We start from the raw sequence: 18,617 nt of genomic DNA on the forward strand, positions 1-18,617 counted from the left end.
TGTGCGAACCGCCCCGTTCTGAGGCGAATCTGCTGTGGCTGCTGCACAAGCAGGCTGAGCCCCGAGCTGGGCACAACCCAATCTTCGACGCGCAAACACATTCACTTGTCCACCCCGCTGACCAGCCCTCGGACATGGCCAGGGTGAGGAAATCAAAATCTAGCGTTCATCATTCATTTTTAGTTTCACAAGTTTATTATATTTTTTCTAGCTGCACTGCAGTCAATCATAACATAATTGGTTTTTTATTTTCAGAATTCAAATTGATCCAGAATAAGAGCTTTACTTTTTTTTGTAAAGTAATAACTATAATGGGTTTTTTTTATGGCGATTTGAATTTAAAATCGGGTTTTTCTTGATGCGTTTTGTGGTTTGTTTATTTTTTAAGAAAAAACAATTCTTAAACAATAAACAACTCACAAAAATTATTGAGGAAAAGCCGATTCAACCCTCGATCGTGAAATTCTAAATTTGTCAGTTTTTTTACAAATGATTTGATTGCTAATTTGATTATTTATTTTTAATTATTCAGAGCCGTTGTTGAAAAACTTTTTGTTTGAAATTGATTAGAAAAAATTAAACTAATGAGTGACATTTTTGTTATTAATATTTCAAGCGTGTAAAAACTGACAAACTATAACAATGGAAGTGTTCAGGAAAAAAGTCGTGCCCAAGAAGGTATAGTCGTGCCACTCAAAAAGTCAAGCAGTAATTCTTTCGTGCAAAGTTTTAGCTCTTTACTCGCCACAGGCTTTATTATTTATGCCTTTAAAAAACTAAAAATTACCATTGCAAGGACTGACGTGTTATTTGTGGAATGTGTTTGGAAAGTGACGAATGAAATTCACAAGAGTTTCATTACGTCAAAAAGACTTATGGAAATTCTTGCATAAAAAGGTCTGCTGGAATTTTATTACATGAAAAGAGGAAACGAGAAACGCAATGACTAAGTTTCAAACATTCAATATGCATGTCAAAAGCCCATCCTGCGAATTGCGTGCTCTTCCGCGCGCACACTATTTTTCATATTTTTACAGCTCGCACACACAAACCGTCCTGCTGAATTTTTGAAATTTATGGCCCGACATTCTGCGGGACGGCGGGCGGCACCACGTCTGCCTCCGCACCAGGGCTTGCTGAGGGCCATAATCGTTTAGATGAAATTGCCTGATAAAGTTAGGGGATGGGAAACGCCGGCTCCAGGTCGGGCCGGGGTTGCATCTGGTGTGTGGAGTATTTGTGCGTGTTTGCCGCTGCTGAGTAAACGCTGAGAGTGATTTTGCTCAGCATTTCTATTGATTGTGCCAGTCTGGGCGAGGCTCCAAAAAAGCAAAATAGTTTCGTTATCACCGAAACCCGAGAGCAAATCAGCGGTTTGCAATTTATTTTTCAATTGCGCAAATTGATGATTAGATTATTTTCGCCAACGATCTCCAACAAGTTTGGCTCTTTTACTAAAGCAATTTTCCCTTAAAATCTTTCTCCGGCAAGTCTTAAAACTTTCGTTTCACAAACTTATATTACACTGCCAAAACTTTCGTCATTCTGAGAGTTTAAAGCCACTGCAGAACCGTCACTCTTAAACATTTTGTTACCAAATTTCGTGACCTCGCGTGGATAAGGGAATGAAACTTTGGAAACTTTGAGAGGGGGACTTTCTCATTAAAAACACTCTACATTTTCCCACAAATTTTCAAAGGAACCGTCACTTTTATATATGAAAAATGACCATTAAATTCTAAACTTCTAAAAATTCTGTTTGCAGCAAGTTTCGATTCGGGAGCCTCATGATTTGACCTCACAGTATCGACCGCCAATGGATCAACGCAGACCAGGTGGTTCTTACCCTACAAGACCTGTGTCAAAGGTGAATTTTTGGTTCAGAATAATTTGGCTTGGTGATTTTAACGCCTGCATTTGGGTGCAGGGTGGGATACGACAGCCTCCAAGAGGCGGCGGCGACCCTGAAGGCACGGACGGCGGGGTGGACACCCTGCAGCGGGAAAATCAGAGTCTTAAGAGGCGACTTGATGAGGAATCTTCTAACTACCGTCGTCGTCTCGACACATACAAACAAGCGCAGCAACACCAAGCTGCCCTCGTCAGCCGACTCCAATCAAAGGCAAAAATTGATATATATTTTTTTTTCATTTATCAAAATAATATTGTAAACGTAAATCCAGGTCCTACAATATAAACAAAAGTGCTCAGAGCTGGAGAACCAAGCTCTTGATGGAGCTGCTGAGCCGTCCCTTGCTTCAAGAAGTTATTCCGGTCCGAAGTCTTTAGATTTGTCCCAACAGTATTTATCAGCTAGCTCTGGGGACGTCAGGGATGAAAGAATTCCAGATCTTGATTCAGCAATACGCCGCCTGGATGAAGAGAAGCGAAAGTAAAAAAAATCCTATTTTATTGACTTGTTGAGATTGGTCTTATTAATTAGAAATCTGCGCTTGAGAGAACAGCTGGAAGAGAGCTACATATCAAATGACACGCTGACTTCCGATTTGCAGAAACTCACAACTGATTGGGAAAATTTGAGGGATGAACTTCTCGTCAAAGAGGATGAGTGGAAAGAAGAAGAACAGGTATTATCAAAAGCTGGAGAATAGCATATTTAACTATTCAAATTTAAAATTTCAGAGCTTCAACGATTATTATTCTGCTGAACACGGGAGACTTCTGAATTTATGGCGTGATGTAATTTCCATGAAAAGGGCTTTTGTTGATGTTAGAGCCACAACAGAACAGGATCTGGCCAAGTTGCGCTCTGAGCTGACAAATTCCACTCATGAAATGAACTCTGCGTGCCAAAATTTGGCAAATTTCTATGACAGATCTAATCGTTCGGACGTAAGGGAGCTGTGCTTATTTAATTCGTTTCTGTGAATTAAATAAATGTACAATTTTTTCAGGAAAAATCACAGCGCCAGCAAGAGCAAGAGCTTTCTCACTTGCGTGCTGAAATAATTAAGCTGCAATCCATGTTTGACGCTGCTCAAGCAGATATTAAAAGCAAAGATGAGCAAATCCAAGCATTACTTCACGATATGAAGATCTTGGTAAGGAACCGCAAAGTATTTTGAAGCAGAGAGTGTATTTTAAAAATTCCACAGGAGGACAAGTGCGATAATGCTGAGCAAGGAGCTTCTCTAGTGCAGAGAGCACAAGAAGAACTTGCCCTTCTGCAAAATGCGCTCCGTGACATCGCTCATGCCGTTCTGCAAGATGCCGAAAATAAAAACGCAGACGCAAATGTCCAACCAGCTAGTCATCTGCATCTCTCTGCAACACCAATGATGCCACCACGGTGAGATTATATCGAAATATTTTGGTTCACTTAATTTTATTTCATGGGGTCTAGCACACCCAAAAGTAACCTTATGCGGACACCAACATCGCCAGCTTTTGCTGAGAGTACCATTTCAGCTGTTCAAGCTGCTCTTCACAAACATCAGCTCCAAGCTCATGAGTTGCATGTAAATCTTTAACTTTTTCTTTATTTCATATGATGAAATTAAATTGAAAAAAAAAATTAGAATAAGCTGAAGACAACACAGGATCAACTTATGTTGTTCCGTCGTCAGTGTGAAGCATCCGATGAGAACGGTCAAGCCTTGGAGAATCATGTTGTTGATCTTACGTCTCAGCTAGACAGCACTAAAGCTTTAGCTAATCAACTAACTCAGGAAAAAGATTCCCTGCAAAAGACATTGGAAAACCTTCGAGCCGACAAGAATAAGCTAGAAAGGAATCTGATTGAGTTAAAGGGGAAGGTAATTATATATATTTTTTTTTAATTCAAATTTAATTTTAAAGCACAATTTTAGATGGACAGCTTGAGCTCTGATTTTGAAAAAGCACAAAAATCTAATGCAAAGCTTCAAAAGTGGGCCGAGAGACTTGAAAACGATAAAATGATCATGCGAGATGACATCGAGCGCATGAATCGAGATTCTGAAATCAGAGAGTCTAATTTGAAAGCTGAAGTAGAGCGTTGTGGCAGACTCAGAGAGGACCTAATTAACACCAGGGAAGAGCTCAACAAGCTTTATCTTGCTAAAGATGTGTTGGAGCAGCAAAAAATGGACTCGGAGAGTGACATTTCTCTACTTGAAAAAAGCAAAAGTAATCACTCATTTTAAGTTATTGTATAATTAAGCTAAAAACCAACTATTTTAGGTGCTCTTGAAATGGAGCTGGAGCAAGCACTCCTTGAAAGATCTGATGCTCATGAGACCCTGGTCAAGTTGGATAATATAAACAAGAGCCACGTCCAAGATAAAGCTCGACAACAAGATGATATTAAGAGGGTAAGTATTTATTCTAATTCTGCTTTAATCTACATTAAATTGATTTCTTCTTTTAGCTTTTGGATGAAAATAATAACCTAAAGAATCAATGTTCTGATCATCAAAATGACATTGAAGCTCTACGCAAGGAACTTCTTCAGGCAGAACAGAATCGTCTAGATTTGGAGTCGGAAAAGATATCCCTTCTTGAAAAAATCAAGTATGGCGACATGGACAGGGAGAAGGTATAATATCGCCCTTGCTATCATACTTAAAATGTGCTCAAATAATGTTATATTTTTCTTAACCAGATCCATATCGAGTTGACACAAGTTTCCCGAGAGCGCACGGAGCTGACAAAGCAGATTCCAATCCTTGCTCGTCAAAAGGAAGAGTTGAACGAAGAAGTTCAAAGAATTAAACAACGATTGGAGCAGGCTATTGAAACAAATGCCAGGCTGAATAGGGAAATGAATATTTTGGTCAAAGATAAAGAAGAAACACAGGTTTGAGGAATAATTTTTGTTACAAAAATGAAAATAGATTATAAAATTTAGGTGATGCTTGAAGCAACAGAAAAAGAGTTGCAAAGGTTGCACGAACAGCACGCTGCGCTTAGAAGTGAAAAGGAGGCATTGGAGGCTGTTCTTTTTGACACTCAAAGTAGCCTTGAGGCTTCAGAAGTCAGAGTTGTTACTCTGGAGAAAGAGCTGCAAGCACTTCTTGTAACTCAAGAAAGCCTCAAAGGCCAAGTGGCACGACTTCAATCAGAGCTAGAAAATACCCAGAAGAATTTGAGGGAAACAAAATCCAACTTGCTGCAGCAAATGGGCAACAAAGACGCCGAATATAAAGAAACCCTTGCCTCGTTGAAAAAACAGAGTGACGAAACAACAAGGAAGCTGGCAGAGGAGCGTGTATGTTGTTATTATTTTTTTAGTACGCAAAATCAAGTTTTTTTTTATAGGAGCAAGTAAGGGCAAATTTGGAAAAACGGATGCAGCAAGCTATTCAACAATTGGAGAATGAGAAGGAGCATGAGACAGGACAACTCATGAATAGAATTGACGAACTGCAGGCTCACATGGAAGCTTTGATTCAGCAACACGAAGAAAATCTACTCAGAGCTGAAAATGACAAACAGCAAGCTCTTTTACTTGGCAAGTCTTCTTAATTTTGGCTGACGGACGCATCTTAACCTAAAAATTTCTGTGTTCAGCCCATCATGACATTCAAGCTCTACAGGATAGACTGGTCCAGATGAAGAAAGATTTTGACGAGGAGGCAGCAATGCTGGAAAGGGTCAAGCGAGAGGCAGCTTCAAGGGCTGAGCAAGACAGGGGTGTAATGAATCAACTAAGAGATGAGCTTTCTAAAATCAAAGCAAAGCTGGAAGACCTCAAGTAATATTTTTAAATTGCATTTACTTCAGTTTTTAACAATGGTTTTACTGTAGGCAAAGAACAGAAGACGAAAAGAACCATATGGAGGCGCGCATTGCTGAGACGAGGAAAGAAAGAGACTCGGTTCAGCATGATTGTGACGAGCTTAAAGTTCAGCTGCATTTGATTGAAGATAGATCAGAGAATTTGCAAACTGAGCTGCATGAAACCAACTTCAAATTGAAAGAATGTAAAGAGTCGTACTTCTTAAAATAAATTTAAAACAAATTTTGCATTGCAGTGGAAAATTTGAGCGACACGTTAAAAAAAGATCTTAATGACACTAGACGGCAACTTGCAGAGAGTAACTGCGAAAAAGATAAATATGGCCTTACAAACAAGGATTTGCGAGAGCAAGTGAGGAGAACAGAAGGAGAAAAGAGAGAGCAAGCTCGAGCTCTTGAAGATGCATTCCAAAAGATAAGCAGTGAGTTTTTACCGTAAATAAAAATCGTTTCCTCAACTTGCTAATTCATAAAATTTATTTTACAGTTCTAGAGGATGCAAAGACAGGCTTAGACACTGAGCGAACACGGCTTCAACTTCAATTGCGTGACGTTGAAAATGCTGCTCTTATAACTGGTCAGCAACTGTCGGCAATGAAGGAAGAAAAGCAAAAGTTGGAAGCAGCTTATTCACAACTCACTCAAGTGCACAGTGAGCTTTCTTCAAGGCTTACAAATGAGACCGACGAAAAAGAACGAGCACAGCAAGAGATGCATCAGCTCAGAAAACAGGTATCTTTGGATATTAAAATTGTACTTCTTGGCTCATTTTAAGCAATCTTAGATGTCGGAGCTAGGCAATGGTTTGGAAATGAGCAGACAAGAGCTGTCCAGAATCCGCTCAAGAGCAGCAGAAGAAGAGGAGAGGTGGCGAGGCAGTGAACAAGCTCTGTTGGTGAGGATCGAAGATGGTCGTGTGCGCGAAAGGAAACTGGAAGACCAAAAACACAATATCGAAGTTTGTCTTGCCGATTCAAACCAACAAATCCAGGAGCTCAAAGCAAGTAAATTATAATTTAAAAAATTCATAGGCTTATTATTTTAACTTTTGGCAGGCCAAACTTGGAGGTGCAGAAGGCAGGGTTAAAGCTTTAGACGGACAACTAAGCAACCTAGAGGCTGCAAAGAAGGAGACGGAACAACGATTAAGCAGCGTTGGCTCCACCCTTAGAAGAATTGCGGGCATTCAGCTTGACGGCAGTGTGACTCTGCCTTACAGACTGTCGAGTCCATCAAGGAGATGGAGTCCCGCAAGATATCACAGGAAAGAAGCAGAAGAGAAAGGAGCGGCTGAAATGATTGACGTTGACCCAGAAGTCGTGCGTAAAGGAGTACGATCTCTGATGCAACAAGTTGCTCAGATCGAAAGAGATAGGGTTTGTTTGAAAAATTTACCAAATTTAATTTGTAAGCATTTTATTATTAAAATTTTAGGATGACTTCAAGAATCAAGCTTGCGCCACTCAAAAGCAGTTGAAGGAGGCTTTAGACGCTCAGGGAAAAGGAGATTCGAGATTGACTAGCGCAATGCAAACTATCAGAAGCCTGCAGGATGAAAAGAGCAAACTTGTTTCCAAGCTTGGACAAAAAGATGTCTCTATTTCAGCGCAGGTGTGCCATATTGCAAATTTTCTTCCTCAAACAAAGCTATAATACAATATTTGTTTCAGGCTGATGCTCTTCAGCAAAAGTCAGAGGAAATTTTGACTATGCGGGAAAGGGTGACTGCGCTTGAGCTGAACCTGCAAAGTGGGCATGATGAAAAGGCTCAGTCAGAGGTGAATTACAGTTAAAATAGTTGTAAAACTTTTTCATCAAAAATAATTAATTTAGGAAAAAATTGATCGCCTCCGTCAAGCAATAAACCGTCTGGACCAAGAAAAGCGCAGCCTGCAAGAAGAGTTGGCTAGGAGTGAATCTCGGGGCACTAAGCTTGAGCTTCAAAGAATGTCCATGGAGGGAGACCTGCAAAGATTGCAAATGATGATTCAGGAAAAAGATTCTCACTGCCAGGTTTGAAAAATAAAATAAATAAAGACTAAAATTTTAATTTGGATCTCCTTCTTTAGAAATTGCAAGACAAGGCAGAGGCTCAAACAAGAACAATCGCCAGTCTGGAGGAGAGATGCGCCTCTCTTAAAACCACAATCGACCAGCTAAATTTGTCCCTTGAGCAAGCAGCTACATCAGATAGAGATCTGAGAACGGAAATCAAAGATCTCCAGAGAACATTGATGGACACAAGCAGCTCATCTCAAAACGCTGGTGAAAAATTAAAACAGGCAAGTGAACAAAATTTTTGCAAAAAGTCCTTTTGAAAATTCTTTTGTGTAACGCAGATTCAGAAAAGTTTGCAAACTAGTGAAAACGAAAAAAGAGTATTGGTCGAAAAACTTGAGTCAGCACAAAGTTCTGCGACTGATTTGCGACGAGCTCAGTCTCAATTGACAGAGCAGATTCAGAGATTGCAGTCCGAGCTTTCGAACAGCGAATTGAAACGCTCCAGTTTAGAAACACAGCTTCGACTCTCATCCTGGCCAAATAACAAAGAAGCCACGGAACGAGACGAAGAGGCACTCAGGCAGTTACAAACAGCTCAGAGGGAAAAGTTGGAGTACAAAGCAAAGGCTGATGCCCTTTCTGATAAGGCGAGTCTCACTTTAAAAATTTTAAATAATAAAATGAAAATTAAAAAAAAAAAATCAAAAGGTTCGGCAGCTGGAAAGAAATTTGGACAGGTCAAAATCAATGTCAAGAACATTTGATGGCTCTGCAGACAAGGGCGATTCGACAGACCTTGAACACGAGCACGAAATTCGGGAGTTGAAAATGAAGATTCGCCATCTAGAGAACCAGCTGGCTGATAAGGGTGCTGATTATTCAAGAAGCAGATCGCATCAGACGTCTATGCTTGACCAAACAGCAGAGGTTGAGAGGCTCCGAAGTTCCCAACAACAAGCGGAACGAATGCTCGATAACCGAGAACAATCTCACAGGCAGCAAGTTATGAAGCTTGAAAATCAGGTAATTGCTTGAAATCTTATCTGTGCTATTTATCCATTGCTGCTTCTTCCAGATCCAGCTCCTGCGTGAACAGCTAAGCCAAGAGGTGAAACGAAGGCAACTTTACATTTTGCGTAGCTCGAGGGCTGGCCGAGAAATGCAGCAGCTGCGGCAAGCCCTAGGCGATTCCCTTCACACAGTGGCCCATGACCCTGGCTTGGATTCCATGCTCCTGGAGCACGAGGCGCGGAAACTGGATTCAGCCACCAGTTTGGTTCCCGACCTAGGTCGAGGTCGCTCGACAACCCCTCACAAGCAGTAAATAATATTAATCACTGTTGCTGTTCGAATCTCTATTAGAATCTTATCCTATAGTTAATTGTTGTTGTGATGCACCCTCAAGGAAGTGCACCAGTGATCAACAGCTGGGTTTGGTCTTGTGATTCAAGACCAAACTCTAAGTTAACACATGATGAAACTTTTTAGTTTTTTCCATTTATCATTGCTATGATTTTTGATAACAATTTCTATTGAGAGCATTAATGCAATATTTTTTAACGCAATGAGACTTGGATAAGTAACCAAAACTATTTGTACTTTTAAAAAGTCTGCATCAATTCTTGCTTTGCAAGAATCTTTAACAGATGTCCAGACGGTTTTGTCTCATTGAAAGTTAAACATTGTACTTACTAACATTTTATAATTTGATATTTTAAGGTATGGAACATATCATCAATCTTGCTAGTCTCACAAAATAAGGGCTTAAAAGTTTTGTAAACCCGTGTAGGATTAGTAAAAAGTTATTAAAGCATAACCTAAATATGTTAATTTTTCCACAAGAAAAACGAGTCTTGGTCTGTGCGTACAAGAAAGTTAAATGCACAAAGTGATCATTTTTTTAGGTTTTGGCTGCGATGCAGTCTTTTAATTATCCGTCCAAAGTAAAGTGAATGTTTTAAGTAAACAAGGATAGCCTACTGACGTGTAACTGATTTCTTTTTTATATAGCAAATAAAAACAAAATATAATTATAACTCATAGTAACAGAGTTTTATTACACATTTATATATTAATTACTTACGAATATCATTATTTTAATGTATACATCTTGTCAAGTTCTGTACGCTTAAATATGATGCAGAAGCATGATTTTAAACCATTGAAAATAATTGAGGCTAACATTTCATTGTATAAAAATTAGGGACATTTACAGGAAAGTGGTTTGTAACTACTACTTTAAAAGTAAAAAAAATAAATGCATAAATTGAATCCAGTATTTAAAAGGAGTGCGGTCGTGTCATTTCATATCCTATAGCGGAGAAAATCCTTAAGGGCAGCTGGTATTGGCAATCGATTGACGGAAACGTTTGAAATCGTTTGCAATATCACTTCTCGGCAGATATTCAGTAAACTTGGCACTGCAATTGAGCAGATGGGAGTTTTAAATTACAGAGCGGAAACAAGAATGGGCGATACTGACCTCCCTGATAGAGTTGGAGCAGGCGAACCTGCTTTGTCGATCCGTAAATATCTACCACAGCATAAAGAGGGCCGGCACCATAGGGAATTTCCCTACAGCACGGTCCCTGATCTTCACCGTTGATTATAAAGTGCATGTCAGCGAGTTCAGGGGTGCGAGGAACATAAATTAGACCAACCCTAGAACCCTCGTCGGTTGGACAGGGGCCTCGGGACATCACGGGAGACGGCAACAACATACTCATTTTCACAGGTCCTTTTGCTGTAAAAACGGTGTCGCCTCGAACTCCTGCATTTAAATATTACATAGAGAGGAATACATTAAGTTATTTATAATAATTCACCTAACACTGATGACTGGCTGTTCGGTTGTCTGTCATTTTCGTTTTCCCAGTTCTCAGCGTGAGCATCTTCCCCTTCGTAAACATAATTTCGATACTTGGTGATCCCGTAGACCCAAGTTTGCCCCATGTTTGTCAGATCTGGAAGGGCATACTGGGGAAGGGGATGCAACCCTGAAAATCACAAATCTCTTGTAAGGAAATTTAGAAAGAAAAAAATCAGTAAAAATCAAACCATCGGGATTGAGTTGAGTCAGTCCGAGCCTGAGAAAACCACTCCAGCCCCGTTCGTTGCGTTCGATTTCAACAAGAAACAATTCTCCAGGCAGGATAGGTGTAGCGCTGAAGGTGAGGCCGTTGGCAAAGCTGCTGTCTCTTCTGGCGACCACTCCATCCTCGATGAGATTCACGTTTGCGCCGTGGTTGGGGTGGAAACGGCTGTTGTGCTGCACCATGAGAGATCGGAAACCTGTCGACTCATCAGTTTTGTCTTCACTGTTGCTGCTGCTGCTGCTGCTGCTAGTGCTGTCTCCAGACACAGACATAATTCTTCGGCAAAGCTGTTGGTGAAAAATAAAAATTAATTTTCTGGAACAAAATGCGTGAATTGAAATTTTTGCATTAAGGCAACGCAAAAATACATACATATACCGCAGATTATAACCAGATGCATACATAATCTGGTACGGCCGGACGTAAAAGTTTAAAATTTTTACAAACTCAAGTCATTAAAGGTTTTGTTATTTCTGTTTATTACAATTAAAGCGAAATAAAAGTTTTAAGCGGATAACGACACACAGCCAAACCAGAGATTGTTTGAAGCAATGTTAAAAAATTTAGGCGTTCCTTGTACTTCGTTCTAGTTTTTCAGTAGGATTACTAAAGAGTGCAAATTTCTCACCAGTTTATCGAGCTCCAGAAAGTTTATAAATGCTTTGAAATGCCAAAAATATGCTGAGAACCATCGCGTCTTGCATTTTTCTTATTCGATGTTTTCGGACTTCATGTCGTGTCGTGTTATTATTAAAATTATTATTTTGCTCACCTACGGCGCTGCTGTCGCACATTCCGATCGATTTGGATTTGGAAAATTTTGAAGTCTTTTCTCATTGCTTTCCTCTTAATAATTTTGCATAATAATTATACTGTTGCACGGAGGAAAGAAGATATTTGTAAATGTGTCAAAAATTAAGAATGAAGTGGGTATGTAATGAAAAAAAAAAATAGATTGCCAGATGGCGAGCCAAAATTTGAATAGCAAATAATAAAACGTAGTAAAAATCGGTGTAAAAATAATTATCATCATTATCATTGATATAATATAATTAACAAATGACAATGCTATAATTTACAATAATTTGATTGTATTATTTTTTATTTCACTCCTGTAGCAGAAAAATCAAAGTGACAAAATTGCATTTAAAAATTTTCAAGCATAAAAAAATTAAAAAAATCTATGTATATTGCATTTTACTGATAATAACTCTTTTAATTATAACCGAGGATTGAGGATATAGTAGGGTAAATGAAATTAATATTTGCATACATTGAGGTACAGTGCTTAAACTGATTTAATGATCATATCATATTCAAAAAGCTAATAACACAGAAAAATATAATAATTTTCAATTTGAATGATTAACTAGTTTTATGATTAATGGTAATAATGAAAAGACACATTTCACGTTTTAACATGTCAAAAGAAAAAAAATGAGAATTATGCCAATAGGGAAATTATAGAGACCATTTTACGACAGAGAGTACTACAATCATTTCAGATGGGGGAATGACTTCAAGAGGTGAAGACATTTTTGGTGCTATGAGATATTAAAATATAAAACAAATCATAATGTAAACTGAATTAAATAAAACCAATCGATAAGATTTCTCTATGAATTATCATTGAGAAGCTAAGACTAGGCACAAGTTAAAAAATGCCTATAGACTCATTTTGTCACTACGGAGGGTGGATTAAACAATCTAATCAAAATTTTACAAGCCTTGAAAACGGCACCGGATATACGCATACGCAACAAAGGTTTGTAATCGTTTCAAGCTCTATACAACAAATAACTAGGTTTTTAAATTAGACAAAGCGTTTTAGCGCTTTGTGATAATTTCAAACCCGTCTCAGCTACAGCAAGCAATCATTCAGGAACAAAACCACTCTATATGGGATATTAGATTAGTTAACACCAGCCTTATATATCATTGAAACCCTGCCCTCGGAAATTTCAAAACTTGATCGAATAAATTACTAATTAATTAGCAAGTGACAGGATTTCTTTACAAAATTGATCCTCATCCAGCCGTTTCACACAGCGGAAGGTGTTTTAGAACAAAAGGAGTCTTTAGACAAATTTTTATCCAAGGTAATCAGCTTGACTTAAATGGATTTACAAATGTGTTAAAAATTAAGACGTTTTAAATATGCGTTGTTTCCGACAAGAAGGAAGAGGTGCATTGATAAATAGTTACACATACATGATTATATAAGTGTGACTGCGCCTATCTCAACGTTGTCGTTAATATGCACATTTTCAATAATCAAGCTTATAACCACAAGTTAAAGATACCAAGAGACAGAATTATTAACACAAAATTTAGTTTCCAAATGAAATGACCTGATTACCAAGTAAAATTTGTGAGAGCACAAAACTGACTTATTATTAAAGTTTTAGACAGAAATTTCAGTGAAGACGAGTAATTATAATTTAGTTTGATTGATTACTGGGGACTTGTGATGGATACGAAACGTGTGCCAAGCAACAAACCAGCCTGCCCTATCTTGAGAACTGCACAAATCATTATCATGTCATAGAAAAGTTAGGTAGGTGGAGAGGAAACTTAAATTATCGCCAGTCTCAGGTGGAGGAGGTGCTCTTAGCAACAGCCACCACCTTGCATGCCACCCTGTCCGCCGGAGGGTAACGAGGGGTTTGTGGGAGAATGCTGTGGTCCAATTTTAATGCCGTTTGCCTAAAATGATGAATTTGTTAAAAAATCATGTTTTCAAGAGTTTACAAAAGAAAATTACCTCATTGTTAATGTCGAACACTCCTTCCTGGATTTTTTCGTAAACTTCCTTCGCGGTGTTAATAAAGGCTTCCTCCACATTAGCAGCAGTTTTGGCAGAAGTTTCCATGAAAATTAGGCCATGCTCTCTGGCAAAGGCTTCGCCTTCTTCTCTCTTAACTTCTCTGCGGCCTTCCAGATCACTGTTATTTCAAGTTAGTTTTACAGAAAAGACAAATATCTGGAAATAAACCTTTTGTTTCCAATCAGCATAATGACCATGTTAGAGTTGGAATGTTGACGAGCGTCTTCCAGCCAGGTGGTTAAGTGGTTGAACGTGTCTCGACGTGTTATATCATAAACGAGCAAAGCTCCAGCTGCTCCTCTGTAGTAAGACCGAGTAATTGAGCGGAATGCCTCTTGGCCGGCCTGGAAAAATTATTTCATTTAAACATTGACCTTTAATATGCTAGAGTTGATCTTAAAAATAACACTTACTGTGTCCCATATTTGTAGCTTGATCTGTTTTCCGTCAATGGTGATCATACGGGCACCAAACTCGACGCCTACGTAAATAGATAACAAGAGAGCATTGAGACTTTATTATTTGAACCGAAAAACTTAACTCACCGATCGTGAGATCATGAACGGGCTGGAAGCGTTTGTCTGTGAACTGTAGAAGGAGACAAGACTTTCCCACGCCTGAAAAAGCAACGGAAAAATTAAGCTCGCAATTAGTTGAACGTACAGTCATAGGAACATGACTACTTTTTATCATATGGCCGATGACAACAGCCAGTGGCATAATCAATAATTGGACGCACTTGGCATTTAACTCGTTTCAGGGCACGGCCCTGATCTCTAAGCTACTGAATACCACTCACCTGTGTCCCCGATAATGATGTACTTGAACAAGTACGCGTATGACATTATAAGTTGGAAGTTTTCGTTGGAAATTCGCCTGAAATTCGACGTGAATTTCTTCTCTGTGATTTCAATCGTGGTGACGGCTTGCGCAAGTTGACTTACTTCGAAAATTCACCCATATGTGGCTCCAATGCGCATGTCAAGAATGAGCAGCCAATGGAATTAAGAGAATAAACGAACAGTTCCTCCACGCCTCTGCATTGTACCTTGCATTGTAGTTTGTGGTTTCCTGAAAGCTCCTGAATCCTGAATGCAACCCTGAAAAGAAAAAAAAAATCAAGGAGTGGGGAAAGTGAAGAAGCGGCACCTGTTGTTAGGTTTCCGAAGTTATTGATACTGTAAACAGAAAACAGAATCGTCAATTTTTTTAGGCGTGGTCCAACGTTTCACTCAAGGGTTTCACTCTTTTCTAAAATTTTCTTATTGTGTTTCTTTCTTTGTGGTAAAAAAAATAATATGGCTAGAAGTTTGGCGCACCTTTGCATTTTCTTGGCAACTATCGCTTTTGGTAAAAAAATATTTGGGAGAATTTTAAACCATGATTAATTAATAATATTTAACTTCATTTAGCAAATGCCATCAGATGCTATCAGTGCTCATCTGCTCAGGATCCTAAGGGCGAAGACAACTGTGGGGCATACGAAAATTTCGACCCTGAAAATCATATTGCTGTGGACTGCATCAGCGACGAATCTCACACTCCTGGCACTTTCTGCATGAAAATCACTCAACAGGGACCCATTGGATTCATCTGTATTTTAACCATATTATTGTTGCATCAATTTGTTAATTATTTTTAATTTTAGGGGACGGAAGGTGGCGTCAAGTGATCAGGCGTTGCGCCTCCGTGTCCGACACTGGTGTTACAGGGGTCTGCAATTGGGGAGTTTACGAGAATGGTGTCTACTGGGAGGAATGCTACTGCTCAGGGGACGGATGTAACGGCTCAGTCCACGTTAAGCCTCAGTTGGCAGTAATAATTCTCTCAGCTGTATTTGCAGCTTTTTACACTTTGCTGAGGTAGACAACTTAATTTAGGAAGCAGCCATTTGAGACATTTTTTTATTATTATTAATGTCTCTTTAAAGTTAAAAATAAGAATGTGTAAATGACTGTATTTTTGATATTTTACAATCTATAATATTTAGCTTGAACGATCTCTTAGATCTGAACTTATGTAATTGTGAAACTAAATCATTCCGTCCAAATCCGTCCACAATAAAGTACACCATAGAGTTCTATGAGGTCAAAAGTAATAACTTTGATTTTTATTTATAAATTATTACAACTTGGAATTTCACTGTTTAGTCTATTAAACAAAATCACCACGTTCAAAAATATTCATCTAAATTTAAAACATTTTAACAAGCAGTTCTCATAAAGAAATAATAATGCTCAGAATTCAGATGAACTGAATTTCATTTTATGACTTTGCTAAGTAGAAAGCGCTTAATTTGGTACAATGATGGAATCATTATTGGCATGGTTCCCATGCTCATCAGGCACTGATAGAAACATGTAGGGTATCATTATTATGCAAAGTAAATGTAGCAAGTCTATTCCAAATTACCCACACTTAGCAACGACTCGATGGTGCTGCAGAAAGTGTTAGTGCTCAAGTACACTAATGTGATGCCAGAAACACACAATAGTGGCAGAGCAAAGGTGAGAGGAGGGTGCTGGTGATGATGGCTGCTGCCAGGAGAAGTAGGCGAAGGAGACTGGTTGCTAAATGACTTCGCCCTCAAGATTCCAACAACAGTGCCTGAAATTGCACACTCAGAGTTACTAGAAACCGAAAATTATTATTTGGGTATTACCTAAAACATTATTCGTGACCCATGGCAAACAGGTGGTGTGAAGAAGAGACTGGAGATTCTGGTCTCGACTATATCTGGACAGAACGTCCGAATGGGACACTGTTGTTGTACCCTGTTCTGCCAAACGCAACCTGAGTGCCTGCTCAGTTTGCAGGTGGTTAGGTTCTGCCATGGTGAAAATACCATTACTGTTTGCACCAAAGATCATTTCATGCCTCGAGTGGTCGGTAGACGCATGAGAAAATGTAACTATGGGAATGACGCCTGAAATAGCACACGGTAAAAAACAATTCAATCTTAGTAATAATAATTAATTCACCTCTACTCATCCAGAGTGTGATCAGTTTACACAAACTGCTTGTGAGAAGCTCCCTGGAGAGGACAGGGAAAAATCTGGCTCTTATTCGGCCAAGAGATATGGTTCTGAAGGCTCTTGCCAAGTCGATGCCAGAAAAAATGGGATACGTCTGGGCAAAAGGGTGAAGGGTTGAATGGCACGCTCGGTAGTGAAGGTACCCTACGACAGTTTGCGGAACAGACTGCATTGGGAACGCTTCACTGAGAAACGTGACAACGCTTTCTCTACTTGTGTCGCAACCAAGGGCACTCAGAGCATAAAAAATAGTGTTGGCTGCTGCATAGAGTGGATTTGACGATGGCTGAACCAACTCTGCAGCTCGACCTTGTGACCAGATCATGACTTCTCCACATGTCACCAAACTATTGAATAAATTTATTAAATAATCATGTTTTTTATTTCAAAATTTTTCATTACCAAGGTGCTCTGGTTGGAACTCTTAAGACTGGTGCAAGAGGAGGTGTCGGAGGAGGCTCTTGCACAGGAGGAATAGGAGCCACGTCTGGTGTCTGCCTGTTCTGTGGAGGTTGGGCGACTTCTTCGGGCTGCTGCTGGTCCTCGTCTGGACCAACCTCGTCCCCGCCCCAATCTGAGCTGGGGTCAAAGTCCATCTCTAGATAGTCCATTTCAGGAGACGAAGAACGATGTCTTTGCTCATCTTTAGGTGGCAAGTTGTCTAAAGGCTCGGCAAGTGGGGGCGCGTCATCCTCGCCTCTGTACCTGTAGAAGCACTCGTCACCTGACGATAAACTCTGTTGGTCCCAAGAGCAAGAAGGTGACCGAGACTTGTGGGTTTCCAATTCGCCTTCTCCTGAATCCGGACTGCTCCGAATGGGCAGAACCTAAAAAATTTTTGATTTGTTTTAGTAAAATTTAAGGGGCTCAGTTTGATTTTTCTTCTTTATAATATAACCAAGGAAACCTGACGTACTTCTAAAAGGAGCTCTTCTCCACCAACCGCACCCTCTTCATCGTCATCACCTTCGTCGTCAGATTCTTCTCCGTCAGTCCTATCATCACCATTGAAATGGCACGATTTGTACTTGCCGTTGGTAGTTCGTCCACAAATATCACAGTCACCATTGAGGGTACACAAGTCTTGCAACAACTGCTTCGGCAGCACGTTTAAGTCTGTATCACATTCGGGAGGCGGTCTTTCCACGTCCTTTGGCTGACTAGTTAAATCCTCCAAAACCCAGCTGTGAATAAGACAATTTTTTTAAGATCCTGAAATATCATTATTTTAGCTTACGAACCTTTGCGTGCAGTTCAAGGTCACAGGGCGTGCGAGCGCTGATGATGTTGATGGGAGTGGAGACGATGACCGCCTTGGTCTCACCTCTTCACACCTTTTGTCCTCTTCATCGCTGTACAGAGAGCATGTCGAGTTGTTGTTGTCGCTGCTTTGCTCGGGCACCCCATTTGTGGCGACCTTTGTCTTCGGGATGGCACCCTTTTGAGCTGAACCCTCCAGCGAACCATTCATTATTTTGGTGGCGCGTTCTGTGTTGTGACGCGGAGTCGACAATAGCTTTGCATCACCGGAAACGGGATACGGCGACTGTCCGAAGCAACACTGCTTGCAAGTGTCCGGCAGGTCAAGACGAAAACACTCCAAGGCTCAATAATGCGCCGTTCAACACGCTCTAATGTTGACATTCCACCATGTTGGATTCGTAGAATGACGGAAAATGTTTTAATGAATGCGCAACATTGCGCGAGGTTTTCAAACGAAAAAAACCGGTTTTAATCCAGTGAAATTTTTATTTCTCTAAAAATCAATTTCTCAAGGTAAAATTTTACAGGATTTTAAATTGAATAAAAGTACTTTTAAAATCGAGATATCTGAAATATTAACGTTAAACTTCCTGCTTGGAGAAATATTTTATCCTATTCATTAACCGGTTACGCTTACAAGTCAATAATCGGTAAAAC

General features: G+C 39.6%; 5 protein-coding genes across 5 annotated transcripts; 2 read left to right on the forward strand and 3 right to left on the reverse strand.

Moving 5' to 3' along the window:
* Positions 1 to 133: 133 nt before the first annotated feature.
* LOC132203925 (rootletin) lies at positions 134 to 9,782 on the forward strand. The gene is made up of 29 exons (XM_059632096.1): positions 134 to 143; positions 1,766 to 1,867; positions 1,928 to 2,122; positions 2,184 to 2,392; positions 2,444 to 2,588; positions 2,644 to 2,853; positions 2,916 to 3,062; positions 3,117 to 3,310; positions 3,365 to 3,479; positions 3,540 to 3,776; positions 3,831 to 4,128; positions 4,183 to 4,313; positions 4,370 to 4,537; positions 4,604 to 4,798; positions 4,850 to 5,209; positions 5,260 to 5,452; positions 5,512 to 5,695; positions 5,749 to 5,924; positions 5,976 to 6,161; positions 6,227 to 6,471; positions 6,524 to 6,739; positions 6,795 to 7,115; positions 7,174 to 7,350; positions 7,410 to 7,517; positions 7,573 to 7,752; positions 7,809 to 8,021; positions 8,079 to 8,387; positions 8,449 to 8,763; positions 8,816 to 9,782. The coding sequence occupies exons 1-29, from the start codon at positions 135 to 137 to the stop codon at positions 9,062 to 9,064; spliced, it is 5,787 nt and encodes a 1,928-aa protein (XP_059488079.1). The 5' UTR covers position 134; the 3' UTR covers positions 9,065 to 9,782.
* On the reverse strand, positions 9,759 to 11,609 carry LOC132203927 (neuralized-like protein 2). Its single transcript, XM_059632097.1, has 5 exons — positions 11,464 to 11,609; positions 10,798 to 11,122; positions 10,566 to 10,736; positions 10,223 to 10,510; positions 9,759 to 10,160 (listed from the first exon to the last, which is right to left on the reverse strand). Exons 2-5 carry the CDS (start codon positions 11,105 to 11,107, stop codon positions 10,045 to 10,047), a joined length of 885 nt encoding a protein of 294 aa, XP_059488080.1. The 5' UTR covers positions 11,108 to 11,122; positions 11,464 to 11,609; the 3' UTR covers positions 9,759 to 10,044.
* Positions 11,610 to 12,105: 496 nt separating this feature from the next.
* LOC132204022 (ras-related protein Rab-2) lies at positions 12,106 to 14,622 on the reverse strand. The gene is made up of 6 exons (XM_059632237.1): positions 14,462 to 14,622; positions 14,208 to 14,279; positions 14,076 to 14,143; positions 13,831 to 14,006; positions 13,600 to 13,780; positions 12,106 to 13,541 (listed from the first exon to the last, which is right to left on the reverse strand). Exons 1-6 carry the CDS (start codon positions 14,505 to 14,507, stop codon positions 13,446 to 13,448), a joined length of 639 nt encoding a protein of 212 aa, XP_059488220.1. The 5' UTR covers positions 14,508 to 14,622; the 3' UTR covers positions 12,106 to 13,445.
* A 74-nt stretch (positions 14,623 to 14,696) lies between these two features.
* LOC132204024 (uncharacterized) lies at positions 14,697 to 15,757 on the forward strand. Its single transcript, XM_059632240.1, has 3 exons — positions 14,697 to 15,012; positions 15,075 to 15,257; positions 15,311 to 15,757. The coding sequence occupies exons 1-3, from the start codon at positions 14,961 to 14,963 to the stop codon at positions 15,526 to 15,528; spliced, it is 453 nt and encodes a 150-aa protein (XP_059488223.1). The 5' UTR covers positions 14,697 to 14,960; the 3' UTR covers positions 15,529 to 15,757.
* LOC132204019 (uncharacterized) lies at positions 15,576 to 18,367 on the reverse strand. Its single transcript, XM_059632234.1, has 6 exons — positions 17,939 to 18,367; positions 17,614 to 17,881; positions 17,100 to 17,524; positions 16,644 to 17,044; positions 16,325 to 16,588; positions 15,576 to 16,269 (listed from the first exon to the last, which is right to left on the reverse strand). Exons 1-6 carry the CDS (start codon positions 18,166 to 18,168, stop codon positions 16,061 to 16,063), a joined length of 1,797 nt encoding a protein of 598 aa, XP_059488217.1. The 5' UTR covers positions 18,169 to 18,367; the 3' UTR covers positions 15,576 to 16,060.
* Positions 18,368 to 18,617: the final 250 nt, after the last annotated feature.

The sequence above is a fragment of the Neocloeon triangulifer genome, unplaced genomic scaffold, assembly GCF_031216515.1.
Source record: "Neocloeon triangulifer isolate White Clay Creek 2 clone unplaced genomic scaffold, ASM3121651v1 ptg000020l, whole genome shotgun sequence".
NCBI classification, from domain to species: domain Eukaryota; kingdom Metazoa; phylum Arthropoda; class Insecta; order Ephemeroptera; family Baetidae; genus Neocloeon; species Neocloeon triangulifer.